The sequence below is a fragment of the Alexandromys fortis genome, unplaced genomic scaffold, assembly GCF_014885135.2.
Source record: "Alexandromys fortis isolate MF-2015 unplaced genomic scaffold, M_Fortis_MF-2015_v1.1 scaffold_97, whole genome shotgun sequence".
Lineage (NCBI taxonomy): Eukaryota > Metazoa > Chordata > Mammalia > Rodentia > Cricetidae > Alexandromys > Alexandromys fortis.
Window position 1 is genome coordinate 2,136,675 of NW_026067981.1, and position 14,547 is coordinate 2,151,221.

A 14,547-nucleotide genomic window follows, 5' to 3' on the forward strand; every position below is an offset into this window, starting at 1 on the left:
TGGACTTTCTACCCCATTCTGTGATCAGTTGTGCAACACAAATCATCAGTGACCAACACAGTCTGTCATTTGTGAGTGCTGTTTCTTTTTCAGGTCTTCATACACGCTTGTGCAGTTCAGGTGTAAGCAGGAAGTTCCTTAAAGCACTTTCTTGGTGTTTTATTCCATCTCTCAGAAAATGTGCACACATCATAACGTGTGCATCATATTAGCAATAGTTTGTACATACTACATCATCAATCATTCTAGACACGCACCGTGTCCCTTCTTTCCATCTCTGTCTGCACCACAAGGGGCACCTCGAGATAGACCCAGTCCTGAAGCAAAGCCCCACCATCTGGTCTGGCTGTTCATTCCCACTGCCGATCAGGACCGTCTGTCATTATGCAGGGCAAACATCCACACTGGAACGCACTGCTCAGGGAAGCCCTCTTGCTTCTCCTGGCCCAGAATCACCAGCCCACTCTTCCTGATGAGGCTTCGGAGGATGTCCATGTCCCGAGTCACACTGCTGTCAGACAGGTCGAAGATACAGCCCTCCCGTGCTACATTGTCTTTCAGGATGATAACACCATTTTCTTTCAGGCCGTCTCGACAGCGCAAAAGAAATGCAAGCAGGTCCTTATCAGTCAGGTACCCTGCAAGTGGGGCCAGATTGGTAGAAAAAGACAAGATGAAACATGGGCAGGAGGGAGGTGCGTCAGAATACAAGCAAAGCTAAGAGTCAAGAGACTGTCACCTGTACACACACAAATTATTTAATAGCTTGAATTGACTTTGAATAAGACTTTGAAACTTAGGCAAAAAATAAAAAGAAACAAATCCTCTTTTAGGGGTTTTAATTCCTTGTCTTTCTATCATGCTTCTTGGACCATGTACCTGATAGGCACAAGATACTACTGCCCCTCCCAGGAGCCATTGCATGTCCTTATACAACATAATCACTTTTTGTGGCGTGTGTGTGTGTGTGTTACCACAATAAAATTCATTGCTGTTTCATTTCCTAAGGATTTAAGTCTCAGAATGTTTAGTTCTGTCAGTAAATAATGAGGATTAACCATTTATGGGCCCACATTTTAAGTATTTTCAACTATTTATATTTCTGCAAAGATGCTGGTTGCTCCCAAGGACTTGTTCTATCCCTAACAGTAAGAACTGCCAGGCTTGTACAGCAGTGTTAGAGAATATTAAGGGACCAGAGTTGTCAGGAGATCACATGACAGCTAGAGCTAACAAAAGCGCTGTAAGGGCACCTCCAACTCCATCTCCCCTTGTGTCCCAAGTGTCATCTTTCCTAGCTGGGAGATGGCGAAGGGCAAAAGTTCTGCCCTGAAAGACTGACCTGAGACCCACTGAATCCAGATGACGTCATATCTTGCTAAGTGAGGCGTGAATTCCTGCAGGCTGTAGCAGTGGTAACTTTCCACTTTGTCCTCATTGACCTGCAAGTAGCTCTGGGCTTCCAGGAGGAAGGACTCCATCATGTCCACCAGTTCAACGCTGCTGAAAACAGGCAACAGGACGTGCTTGCTGACCCTGCCTATTCCAGAGCCGCAGTCCAAGGCACAGCCAGTGCCCGCTCTCCCTGGCCCCTGCGGAAAGATACCTTGTGGGCCACTTCAGTATAGAGACTCACCTCGAGTCTCAGACATTACAATTACTTCTTCAAATCAAGTCGCTTTGGCTCAATTTTGCACTCTAAAATGTTTCATTTATGTCTATGATTTGATGTGTTAATACAAATGCACATAGATAACTATCTATTATCATATCAATATATAGAACATTTCATTTTTTTTCAAAAAGGGTAACTCTTTTTGCCAAATTTAACTCTTTTAAAAGAATTTCAAACTATTTTTTTAGGTTCCAGTACAGGCTAAGTCTCTCCAAGAAATGAACCATGGACAGCTCTATGAAGACATAGCTTTGGTGATCATAGCAGCAAAATGGACACATACAATAGGTTATTACTTTGAAAAAATGGTGGGTGGAGCCTATGCAGGAATTTTCATGAATTTCAAAATTGCTCTAAACATTCACTTCTTGGAAACATTCAGATTCATATTGGGATGAATGAAATTTTAGTTCCTCTAAGCTGGGTTTAGAAGTGCTCAGAAGCAACTACTCCTTTCCTATGAGTGGTGACGTTTGAGGCCTGAGCCGAGGAATAGCCATTGTCCCACTGTCTGTCTCAACCAAGAGTGCACTGTAAATATGGGTCAGGCAACACACAAACACTCATCTGGGTAGTTTCTTCAGACTCTTTGTCTCCTTTAATGCTGATACACACACACACACATACACACACACACACACATGCACACACACACCCATAATCAGAAACTACAAGTTCACAGAAAGAAAAAAGCTTTAAGTAAGGCTATACATTAACTAGGAAGGGGAAAGGGAAGGTGGTGCCTATTGAGAAATTAGCTAACATAAACATTCTCAAACTTGCTTCTATACAATTAAAGAAAGGCTTTGGAGTTATGAAGGAAGACTCAGCTGGTCTAAATTATTTAGTTGTGATTGGGACAGTAATAGGTTCATGCTAGAAATTACAGTAATAGGATACTTGGAGTTACCAATCAAGATCTTACGGCGAGAGCCTCCTCTTGATTTCTCAGGAACTAAGGATGAAAACTGCAGTTGGCTAAGGATCAAAGGTAAGTATGAGCAGGAGGAAACATCAAAACGTTTGCCTTTCAGTCCATCCAAAAGGCTTTCCTTATGCGAGAAAGGTACAAGTACAAATGCAGAAAGGAGACAATGATAATCTTTTTTTCCAAATACAGTAAGGGCCATAATAAATGACTATTTATATGTCACATGCTCTTATATCCACAATAATTACAATAACCAAAGAAACTTTCCTAAGGTTATGATGTTAGGGTAGGAGAGATGGCTCAGTGGTTAAGAGCACTGGTTGCTCTTCCAGAGGTCCTTAGTTCAATTTTCAGCAACCACATGGTAGCTCAGAACCATCTAAAATGAGATCTGATGCCCTCTTTTGGCATGCAGATGTACAGGAAGGTGACAGAGCACACACACACACACACACACACACACACACCACACACACACATATAGCATATGCACACACACATATGTGTGTATGTATTTTAAGATGATGATTCCCATTTTGGAGATGAGAAAACTCCAGCTTTTGGTAATGTACAGCTAATGGGAGAACTAGAATTTGAGCAAGAACCTTCTGAGCCAAACCCAGTCTACATTAGGAAGGGTACCTACAGCAAACAGACTGAAGATAAAGAGGGGAAATGTTCCAATTAGAACTCCCTGGAACTATGGTTCTCAACCTTCCTTAATGCTGCGACCCTTTAATACAGTTCCTCATGTTGTGGTGAACCCCAACGATGAAATCATTTTGTTGCTACTTCATAACTGTAATTTTGCAACTGTTATGAATCATAATGTAAATGTCTGATATGCAGGATAGCTGATATGTGACCCCCACGAAAGGGTCATGACCCACTGACGAGAACCACTGCTGGGGAAGATTCTCACCCTCGCCGATGATGACTTATCAATTCAGGTGTCTGATGTTTGGCTACAGCTATCCCTGAAACTGTTTTTAAACAGACACAAATATTACTCTTACTCCGGTGCTGTGACCCTCCAGCCTCTCTGACCATCCCCTAGTTGCTCTGTTGTGCTTCATCCAAAGTGGTTGGCGATGCCTTCCCTGTCCTGGCAGCGCTGGTCATTTTCTGTCTGTCACTCACAGGCAGCACCTCTGAGAAGGGATATTTAAAGGGTGCCCTCAGAAGCTGCTCTCTCCTCTTGGACACGATGTCTGGTGAAGCTGTGACTGGATTGAAATCGGATGCCCTTGATAAATGTGAATATGGTCTCGCACAATGTGTGATTTCAAAACAAGATGGTTTTTATTTCATTTTCATTCGTTGTCTTGCCTTCGTGTCTATGGAGTCATTGCAAATTAGTAAAAACACTCTTAATTATGCTTTTTGGTCTTATTATGCCTAATTGTTTTATTTTGGATAACATTATCTTAAACCCATTCAGTCAAGTTGAAAACTCAAATCTAAGTGCTTCATGGTCCTGTATAAAAGCTGTGAAATGCAAATCAAATCTTATCATTTTAGTCATCCAATCTTTGACAAATAGCCAAAAAACAAATCCATCAAATAGCAAGTTCTACACCTTTACCCTATCGGTAAACTTTACGCTCTACATTTGTGGATTGTCTAAAGCAAATACATTTGCAACTAGATTAAACAGCTTTTCCCACTGTCCCCTGTCACTGAGCATTGAAAGGAAAGCAAAGCTTTAAATTAAACAGCCTGCCTTTTCCCAGTTGACACAAGAATAAATCATGTCAGATACTCATATCCCCTAAGTCCTTGTTTCTTGACCTAGATACTAATTTAGCAGATTATTGAGGTCAAAGCACTAAAATATCACTTGTTTAAACAGACTGTTTGTTCTTAGTTCAAGGTCACAGCTTTACAATGAGCCTTGTCTACTAAGAAGGACTCTTGTGTTTGTTTGAAAGGAGCAGTCTGCCTCTTTTCCAACATAAATATGCAAGCATACAGTGTTTCCTTTCCCAGGTCCCTGGGCGTGCCTCTGGGCTCTGTCTGAGCAGAATCCCTGTGGTCAGCTTGGCATTCCTCATAGAGTGACAAGACAGCTGGATTACTAGCTAAGCTTCTGAAATGCCTTGGGATCAAAGTTGGCCTCACCATGAGGCAAGCAGGAGGGACTGCTTAGGCCAGGAAAGAGAAGAGAGTTGAGGTCTATAGTCTGAGGGGGTAAAAAATAGGGAGTTTTCTGCTTCATGAAACAAATGGGAAAAAAAAATAAGTTGTGGTTGAGAGCAAGGAATTTGGTGTAAAACTAACCTGACTGAACTGATGTCTCAGTGTGTGCTATCTAAAGGATTTATTATATCCCTTTAAACCTCAATTTCCACAACTACAAAGGCAGAACTGACAACAGTTTTACTCTTAAAGATTCTAAAGAGTAAAGAGATGGTGTTCCTAAAAGACCCAGCAAAATAACTGACCTAAGCTTTGGTCAGCCTGCAATGAACTCTGTAGATCAGGCTAATCTCAAACTCAGAGATCAGCCTGCCTCTCCCTCTGTTTCCCAGATGCTGGGATTGAAGGTATATGCCACCATGCCCAGCTGAATTATAAATATGTATGTATGTGTATACATACCATGAAATCAGTCATCAACACTTGTTTAAAAGTATTACAGATTATTCTGACATGTAAACATCCATGGTCATAAACCCTACACTTTTCAAAGCTTTGTGGCTGCGACTTACATCAGATAGACATTGAGTCTGACCGCTATCTCATCCTGAAAACATGTCTCTACTGCCAGACTCGTTACTCAGATATTGGGTGCCACAGAAGGACTTAGAATGAATAGAACTTCACTTCAACACCAATATGATCTTCACACTATCTTGAGCAGGTTGACAGTTTTACCCTAAAATTAAATATTTATGTTTCCTTTATCAAAATAAAACACTACCCACATTTTAATCAAATTACGTTTTATTAACCTGCAACAAATTTTGTTTGTAACTAGGAGTTTTTTCTTCAATAAGGCCAATGGCAGTTTTATTGTTTGGGTTAAAATGGCCTAAAAACTAAATAATGTTGCATGCTATGTGTTGAGTATATGATAAGACACCATGGTGTTATTACTAATAGCCACACATTAGATTTGTTTTATGCTCATTTTGTTGACTAAAGCAAGAGCCCAACATCTCTAATCTTTGATTTTCACTTTCTTCCACCAAACTGATTCTGTTGTTAGTCCCTAGCCATGGATGAGAAAACTGAAGCTAAATACATGGGAATATCATGCTCAGAGAAAGGAATTTGTACATTAGGTTGAAGAACCATGATGCTTTAAAAAGCTTAGAATTTTGGCTCTGGTGTCCTACTGTCTTGTATGACCTTGAAATTTCATCCGCAAAATGAAAGAAGCTTAATCAAATCCAGAGTTACAAAAGAATCTCATCTGATCATGTAATAAGCTGGACTATGTATAACAATCATAAAGAGATTCTATCATCTTTGCTTTTAAACTGTTCATAGGCACACATTTCTTATAGTTTAGAGACTTCGTAAGTCAATCTGAAGTGCAATGAAGCATGAGTTCTCGGCTATCTCCTAGGTGTCTGCTGTTTACCTCTGATTCTCTGAAGCAGATGTCTCTCTGTCATGTAATGCAGTCATGTCTGTGCTACTAGTTCACCTTCCCCCAAAGCATGCAAGACTAGCTGCTGCTACAATGGTGACGAGCCAAGTAGGATAAGCCAAGGGCTTGCTGAACTTCATTTCTCTGAATATCTTAACAGGCTTTCTGGCTGACCACTCAGCTGAGTCACATGGCTTAACAACACGTGAGCTCAGTTTGCAAGGATCAAGCATCAGTCAAAAAACTCACCCCAACAAATTTCCTAAGAAATTCACGAGAGGCCTGGATATCTGGGTTGGATAGTTCAATAAAATTTCCCATCATGCCTTCTTCTGTGGCCGGTACCTCTTGGTAGAAAAGTTTGGCTCTGGCATAGAACTGCATCTCACCATCAATGACTTGGCTTGTTAAAGCATACAGTTTTACTGCAAAGAAAATATTATCAAGAGTTATTTAGATGTATAGAATGTAATGAGCTCATTTTTAAACAATGTAATGGTTTTCTCAAAATTCCATGAATTTGTGCTGTAGATGAAAGGGCACTGATTTGATTTGATTTGATTTTGGACAAGGTCTTTACTTATAGCTATGCCTGTCCTAGAACTTGCTCTGTAGACCAAGCTGGGGACAAACTCACAGAGATCTGCCTGCTTCTCCCTCCTTAATGCTGGGATTAAAGGCTTGCACTGCCTTGCCCAGCATGGACAATGGTTTTAAATCAGAAAATCTGGGTTTGAGTTCTATCCCAGAGGTTTGCATGCTATATAACATTGAGAAAACCATTTAAACCCTATTTGAATTTTAGATAAACAATAATGTATAGTATAAGTATGCCTAAAATATCGCACTCTACTTGAGACATACCTATAAACAAAAACTATTTGTTGGTAAGGTCAGATTCAGTGTAACTTGAATCTTTTACAAAGCATGGAGCTGAAGTTGAGCAAACAAAACAAATTTCACCAGAACAATTAGAAGTAATTGAAGCTAAATTTAATACTCATTTAATTGTGAGGATTTTTATTTCCTATGGGTTCATTTTCAGGAGTTTCTTAAAGCTGTATTTCAACCCAGCAAGGGTTAAAATCAAGAGCTGATGTGTACAGGAAGATGATGCCACTAACCTGGGAATCCAGTAAAAAGAAATCTGCAAATGACAACTACGTATCAGATCTGGAATAAAACTGTTCAGACTGCAAAGAAATCATAGGCTGGAATTCGGCCAAAGTAGCCAAGAATCTAGGATACATTGGTAAAATTCCAAAAAAGACACATTTTCGTTCACAGCAACCAGAACTAAAATATAGTTAAAAGCTCTACATAAAATATACAATGGCTCAAACTTACTATTATCATGAGATGAAAACCAAAATAGGTCATAATTTTTAGTAGGAGTCAAAAGAAAAATAGTATTTAGCCTTAACTAGGAACATTTAGCTTTCTTTAGGTAACTCCTATGATTGTGACATTAAAGCAGGGTGCTGCTTGATTCTAAAATCAATAACTACATAATTCCAAAATCGTATTCTAAAAGTTAAAGGTACAATAGAAAGCATGTGACTAGAACTGTGCTCCCAAAACAGAATTAAGTCAAGATTTTCCATCTTGAAGACACTGAAACTAATGTTTGGGTCACAAATGACCATGGGTTTCTGAAAGGGTTACAGAAGTCAGTTTCTAAACAGATTATTTCCTGGAAATCAATATAGTATTATACACAGTCTCCTCAATGTATAATAACTATTATATGTGCATGTTAGTTTTAAAGTGCAAATCTTTTCAAGCTGCTTATGTATAGACTCTTTTGTCAATTTATGCACAACTGACTACTGAATGAGATGATATGAATGGGAAGTAGGGCTCTCATGATCCAAAGCCATAGTGACCACCGCTGACCCACCTCATCTCTTTCCTACTTTTCTACGTAGAGTCAACTGTACTTAAATCGCTTTGCAAATAAATCAACAAATATTTATAAATTCATAGAGATAGGAAATTCAGGAACCACCCTCCCAACATTATGATGGTTCCAAATTCTTCTGCAGTCTTCAAAACATCAAAGTAGAAAAGCACAATTCAGGGTCTTCTCAGGACTGAATGCTCTTCTGGGATTGTGGATTAACCACAGCTCAGTGGCTCAATCTCTCTCTCTCTCTCTCTCTCTCTCTCTCTCTCTCTCTCTCTCTCTCACACACACACACACACACACACACACACACACACACACCACTAAAGAGAAATTTGATACAACACATTTATGGAAATCAGAAGACAGCTTTTACAAGAATCAGTTCTCTCCTTCCAACACATGGGTCCCAGAAATCAAACTCAGGTCCTTGGGTTTGGCAACTATTATCTTTACTTACCTGCCTAGCCATCTCAATGATACCCCCACCCAGAGTTCCTGATTCAGGTAAAGCAACAGATTAGCCACAGTCATCATCAACTGCTTAAGTCAGCAAGTTAGTAGCGTATATTAAATGCCTTAATCTAGGAATGGGCATGGTTCATTGCATCAGTAACATTTTGGTCTCAAGTCAATGCAGAGCTCAGCGGGTTTCAGCTTCACTGGGGGGGCTTTTATGATTAGGGGCTTGAGTTCTCATTTTCACCTAACTGACAGATGCATTTCTCTAAGGCAGATATACGAGGTGTCATGGCCAATCCCAGGTTCTGCTTTCTTGATGGCTCCTGCATAGTTCGTGTTGGCTTAAATAAGGCAGCTAGTCACTAGCCCACATCTTTTTACAGTGGAAATGCATGTAGTGGTATTTTGTCACAGAATTGCAATGTCTCTGTAAATTTTGAGATAGTTTGCAACAAAAAATAAGACCAAAAAAATGCACTTATTTCCTGACCTATATTACCTTTAATTGATCAAATCTATATACATGCAAGGAACCTATCTCATTGTCTCATTGATGATGTAAGATAAATGTTATATATATATATATATGTCTATAGAAGGAAGAAAAAAGAAGTAAGAAAGTTAAGAAACAAGTAAGTGTTAAATTATCCAGATCAAATGACACAACTGAGATTTGATCCCAGTTTTGTGCAAACCTAACACCCATAGCTTCTTCATCATACACTTTGACTCAAAATTGCATCAGATAAGTTTTTTAAAAAGAAAGAAATTATCTTCTCTTCACTCTTTTAAAAAATGCCCTTGTAGCATTTGCACTACAAAAGTAACAAGTATCCTAAACTTTTAGATACAATATTTTTATTAATTCAAGAATTCTATACACTGTATTTTGATAATTTTTTCAGGTTGCACACTGAAGTGTGTAGCAATGCCAGTCACATGGCTGAAGTCAATTACAGTTACGAGCTGTATGGTGAGTTTGTTGTGGAAGTTCTAACTGTTTTAGTGAAAAATGTTTTTAGTAATTCTCATTTTTAACTGTACAATGAGTAGGTTACCACAGCTCTTGACTTCCTCTCAAAGACTGATCTTCTAGGAGGGTCAATGACAGAAGAGGAATATTACCTACTGAGTACTTATGTGCCTGGGATTGTTGTAGGCATTTCATAGGCAATGACAGAGGAATAGTACCTACTAAGTATTTATGTGCTTGGCATTGTCGTAGGCATTTCATAGTACTTCTTTTTAACCCCTTAAGCTTGGTTCTTAATATTTTAGAAGACTGGAGTTAGAGTGTCACTTCCCAAACGAGTGCAGGGAGAATAGGATTGAGTATAGTTTCACTTAGCAAAAGACGTATGAGAGGAGGCCACAACACAAGTTCATTTGAACAATGTTTTTGTTCTTCTAACAGATCGCCCAAAACCATTTTTACGTAGCAATGTCCAGGAGCCATAGAATCCAAGTAAAACAACTGACAGATAGTCACTGATCTCCACTTATAGGAAAAGGTGTTATTTTACAGGGCCCTTTAAGAACCGACAGACTAAAGACTTAACTGACATCTTTTTCTATACTAGTTCCTATTTGTTCATAAACAATCACCTTTAGAAAACGTTTGAACTCAAATCTCCAAATGGACCGATGTCACTGGATCCTATGAACCTACTCAGTGACCCACCCACCTTGATCCCCAGAGGTTCAGTTCTCTTCACAGGCCATGTTTTCTTTTGCTGTCAAACTGGAAATTACATGTGGAAAAATGTGCATTGTTGCCCACTTTAGCTGAGTGTCCGTTCCCATTGGTAGGTAGGATATGTAACAGTTCTAAAGTAACCTGGGATACAGATACCTGGGCTGGAATCCTGCCCTGCCACACACCACTGTTAAACCATTGACAGAACCTTCTAGTTCCTCTGTGCCTAGTTTCAAAATATATGATATGGGGAATAAGAATGTGCCCAATAGGATGTTGGGACAATGAGCTGAGGTTTAAAAAAAAATGTAAAACACTAAAAGTTGTGAGCTTGTTTCCCTTCTCCTGAAAAATCTCCTAAGGCAAACAGCAGTGCTTCATCTACCATTGCACACTTCAGTCCTCTGGGTCTCAGCGCTTGTATGCGTCTTCGGAGCTGGTCAGGGATGTTTGAGGAAAGTTCTCCATCATGGATCTTACCACAGAGTGTACTGGAATAAAACTGGGCATCTTACACAGATGGTTGGGGGATGGGGAAAGAAACAAGGGAATCAAAGACTGGTTTACTCTGGTGCCTTCCATAATTACCCCTAAACAACCAGCCCTCTGTGCAGACCCTACAGGCAGGATTCCCTAACATTTTAAAAAGAGAGGCTTTATTTTCATTTTTATGAAGTCTCAAAGGCATCAAGAACAAGGGAAGCCAAACACTAAAACACTTCTGTGGGGCTGGGGAGGCAGCATCTCTGCTGGCTGTTTTATTTCCAACCTAAAAGGAATAATATCCGCTACAGCCTGAAAACTCATACATATTAAGTTTATCGTCTTTGGTAATTCCTGCTCTAAAAAACTTTAAATAGTGACTTTAGAAGAAGCCTGGCACAGAAGAAGTAAAGGAAAATCTAACACCTACTGAAAATTGACTTTTTTTTTTTACATGTATACTGCTTGTAATTCTTCCAGGTCCTTGTTACAGTTTTGAGGAAACTGATGCTCATAGGTATTAATGACTTGCAAGAAGATTACTTCTCTTGTTTGTGTAATATAAGACCATAATACTTATTCAAATGTTATTCCATAACTTTCTCTTGCACTGAATATGACCATCTTGATCAGAAAATAAGTGTTTGAAATAATCATCTCTAAGAAGCAATTTTTTCACAGAAGTACTTTATGACTATATATATACTCATATCACCCATTATCTTATATTTCTGGCCAATGAACTCTAAAAAAATTATAATAATTTTGGGTTAAAGTACCTGAAGCTACCAAACAGGCCTTTAGCAACCGGTGTTATCTGGCTGATTATCATCCTGGATCCTTTTATGCCTATGAGGAATATAGCTGCCTTCATCATAATAAATATTGCATGTCAAAAAAAATGACAAGGATGGATTCATGTGTGCAACCAATGGTATCTCCGAGTTCATTTGTTACTGCAGCAGAGCCTAACCCATTCCAACTGATATTATTCTTAGTTACTGTTGTTATGCAGGTTTGTGGATTCTCGGGGAAAACTACCGTCCAGGCTGAATTCTCAGGATAGAGAAAATAGAGTTAAGTAATGATAAGTCCAACTTTGGCCTGGAGAAGACTAACTTTATTCCAGTTACACTCACTAAAGGAACCCTCCAAGTCTCTCAGAAGCCCTTGGTGAGGCAAGAGCAAAGACTGGAAACAGGATTTTTGCTCTGAACCGAAGCAGAAAAGTTGTACTTTCCCCTTCGTTTTACTTTGGGCTTCCATGGACTATTTTGTTAAAAAACATCAATTTTTGCAAATGATTAATCAACTATTTACACACTCATAAAGGAGAAGATGGATAAAATAAAACACCATAAAATCAGAATGATGACATTAGATTAAGAAATGACCAAGTATAACTGTAGGCTACGTGTTTCAAACTAATTGTCATCTGATTTCGATCAAAGATTGTTTTATCCCTAACTGATTTACAGCTACGTTCAGAAATGAGTCCCTTTTCTGTCTGGCTACCACTTTAAAGGCTGTCGGTCATCTGCCCAATAGTGACTTTTCTCTCAGTTGTCATCACTGGTAGCTTCCTCTAGTCTAAATCACACAGTGTTCCTGAAGATTCATACTGAGCACTAGAGCAAAGACTGTCCCCCCAGCAGGCAGTGATTTGCCTGTCTGGAGCCACCAGGGCATTATAACCCTCCCACAGATCACCCCAGGTTTTTTCTTAGGGTAAAGGAGATGCATATGCTTTACTGGGAAATCCTTCAACTTGCTTTGGCTACACTCTAAATTAACTAACACGTCTCTGAGCCTTTTTTCTTTCACTTAAAACTAAAATTGTCTGGAAGAAGTAGGAAACTGGAAGGGTAAATAGTGATATTTACCTGTTGTGTAACTATCAGCATCAATATTTTAGAAGCTGTATAGACATTTTCATATAAAGCTGTATAGACATAAGATGAAAGTATCTGTGGGGCTCGAATTAAAGAAACCTCAGAAGTAAATGTATGAAATGAGACTTTGATAGCTGCTAACATCCAGTTTCTTGAATGAAACACTAAGAACTATGTCGTTCTTTCCACAGCAGGAAACGGGGGCCAGTTCAAGTGCACAATGGGGCTTTCAGACAACCTTAAGCAAACAGACCAAGGCTGAGAAACAGCATTCTTGTTTTCACTTGGAGAAAATATAAATCAAAGAGACAGGAAGGGGGCACTTCACTCTTTAATCAGAAGTCGTTTCCTCTTCAGTGCTAGTTAGAGTTCCCCGAAGTTTGTTACCTCTACACGGGTTAAATCAGTGCTGAAAGCTTAAAGGATAAGCTTCTATTGCTCTCTTGTCCCACTTCCCTGAAAGTATGGGGGGGGGGTGGGATGAAGGCAGACTATTACCCCTCGATTTCTGAAGTTCCCTTATGATACTTGTGACTTAGGGAAGTTAGGGAGGCCAGAACAGATAGCACACACACACACACACACACACACACACACACACACACAACACACATAAACACACACCACCCATACAGAAACATTCATGCCCCAAACATACTTTGTTCCCTTCTTATGCAATCTCTGTTTTCAATTTTTGCTTAACATACTATTACCTTAATGTTCTTAACTATGAGCTACCTAATTTTCCGACTTGAGCACTTAGGAAACACACCAGTGACAACCCAAGAACTGAGTTTCTCTAAGCCTCACCCAGCTGACACCTAGAGCAGCTAGTCACTATGCCTGAGGGGGCGTGAAAACCCTAAAATAAAGCTCAAGCTTGCCAGGCAGCACTTGATCTTCCCCTCTCCATAAAAGAAAGTCATTGCATGCATCTCACCCGCTGACACTGGTCTGGATTCTCCATGGCTGGAAAGTCCCCTTGCTCTAACCTCTCTCCTAGACGCCCCGTAACCTCATACAACCCAAGTAGTCCCTTCTTCTCCCTCGTCTAGCAGCTCTGACTCACTTACCCAGGGGAATTTTTTCCAGCAGGTAGAGATAGCTCTGAAAGAAGTCATTGCGAATGGCCTTGTGAAGGATAAAGGACATGCTATGTCGACAGAGTTCATCATCGGTCTTCTGCCAGCGGGATCTAAAGGCAAAATGGGCTCCCAGGTGGGCCATGGGGAAGGGGGCTGATAATTATTCCTGCAGAGAAAGGAAGCTTGTCTGGCTGTTCCTTTGAATTACTCTTCTCTTCCTCAAAGAACTTGAGACTGTCATTTTAAACCAGTCCCAGGTCCATCTATATCAGGACAGGCTGTCATGGGTTGTAGGGGGAGGGATAGCAGACTTGGGGAGGTCAGGCTCTTGGCACATCCACCCACCGTCTAATTGCTTGCGCGACACTACTCCAAGCCAGCAGGTGCTAAAAGTAAAGATGGAAACAGGCTGAGCGAGATCCTGCTTCATCCCGGGAAGAGCACGCTTCCCTCCTTTATAGACTGCTTCAAACAGGCTCAAGCACTGCCTGCTAACACCCTGAATACTTGCTTTAATTTGGTTCTGAAATTGGACTAGCCTAATTTCCATTTCAAAGAGTTGTGAATATTTTGCAGGAGATCCTATTCCCTGATTTCCATTGCTCCTGGAACACTGAGTCCTCAAATTACAAGGACCCTTCAAAGTCATCTTAGCCACTCACATTCCTTTCATCAGTACAGTTTTTTTTCCCAAATCATTTCATAGAGGTGGATATGTGTTTCCAATGTTTAAGGATCTTCCAAAGGGGCAATTATTTGAAAGCCCGTTTTGAAATTGAATACCCTTCTCTATCAGCAAACTCCTCCACTTAACTCGTT

General features: G+C 40.0%; 1 protein-coding gene across 1 annotated transcript; it reads right to left on the reverse strand.

Moving 5' to 3' along the window:
- Window positions 1-366: 366 nt before the first annotated feature.
- Ntmt2 (N-terminal Xaa-Pro-Lys N-methyltransferase 2) lies at window positions 367-13,870 on the reverse strand. Its single transcript, XM_050158421.1, has 4 exons — window positions 13,717-13,870; window positions 6,454-6,629; window positions 1,343-1,592; window positions 367-638 (listed from the first exon to the last, which is right to left on the reverse strand). The coding sequence occupies exons 1-4, from the start codon at window positions 13,868-13,870 to the stop codon at window positions 367-369; spliced, it is 852 nt and encodes a 283-aa protein (XP_050014378.1).
- Between the last annotated feature and the right edge of the window lie 677 nt (window positions 13,871-14,547).

Bases quoted from the DNA above. Each gene is read 5' to 3' on its own strand.
- Ntmt2 (XM_050158421.1), bottom strand. From the start codon at position 13,870: ATGGCCCACCTGGGAGCCCATTTTGCCTTTAGATCCCGCTGGCAGAAG. The intron at 6,630-13,716 runs GTAAGTGAGTCA...TTTTCTTTGCAG, and splicing joins GCTGGAAAAAATTCCCCTGG to TAAAACTGTATGCTTTAACA. The intron at 1,593-6,453 runs GTGAGTTTTTTG...ATCTTTCCGCAG, and splicing joins TTCTTAGGAAATTTGTTGGG to GGGCCAGGGAGAGCGGGCAC.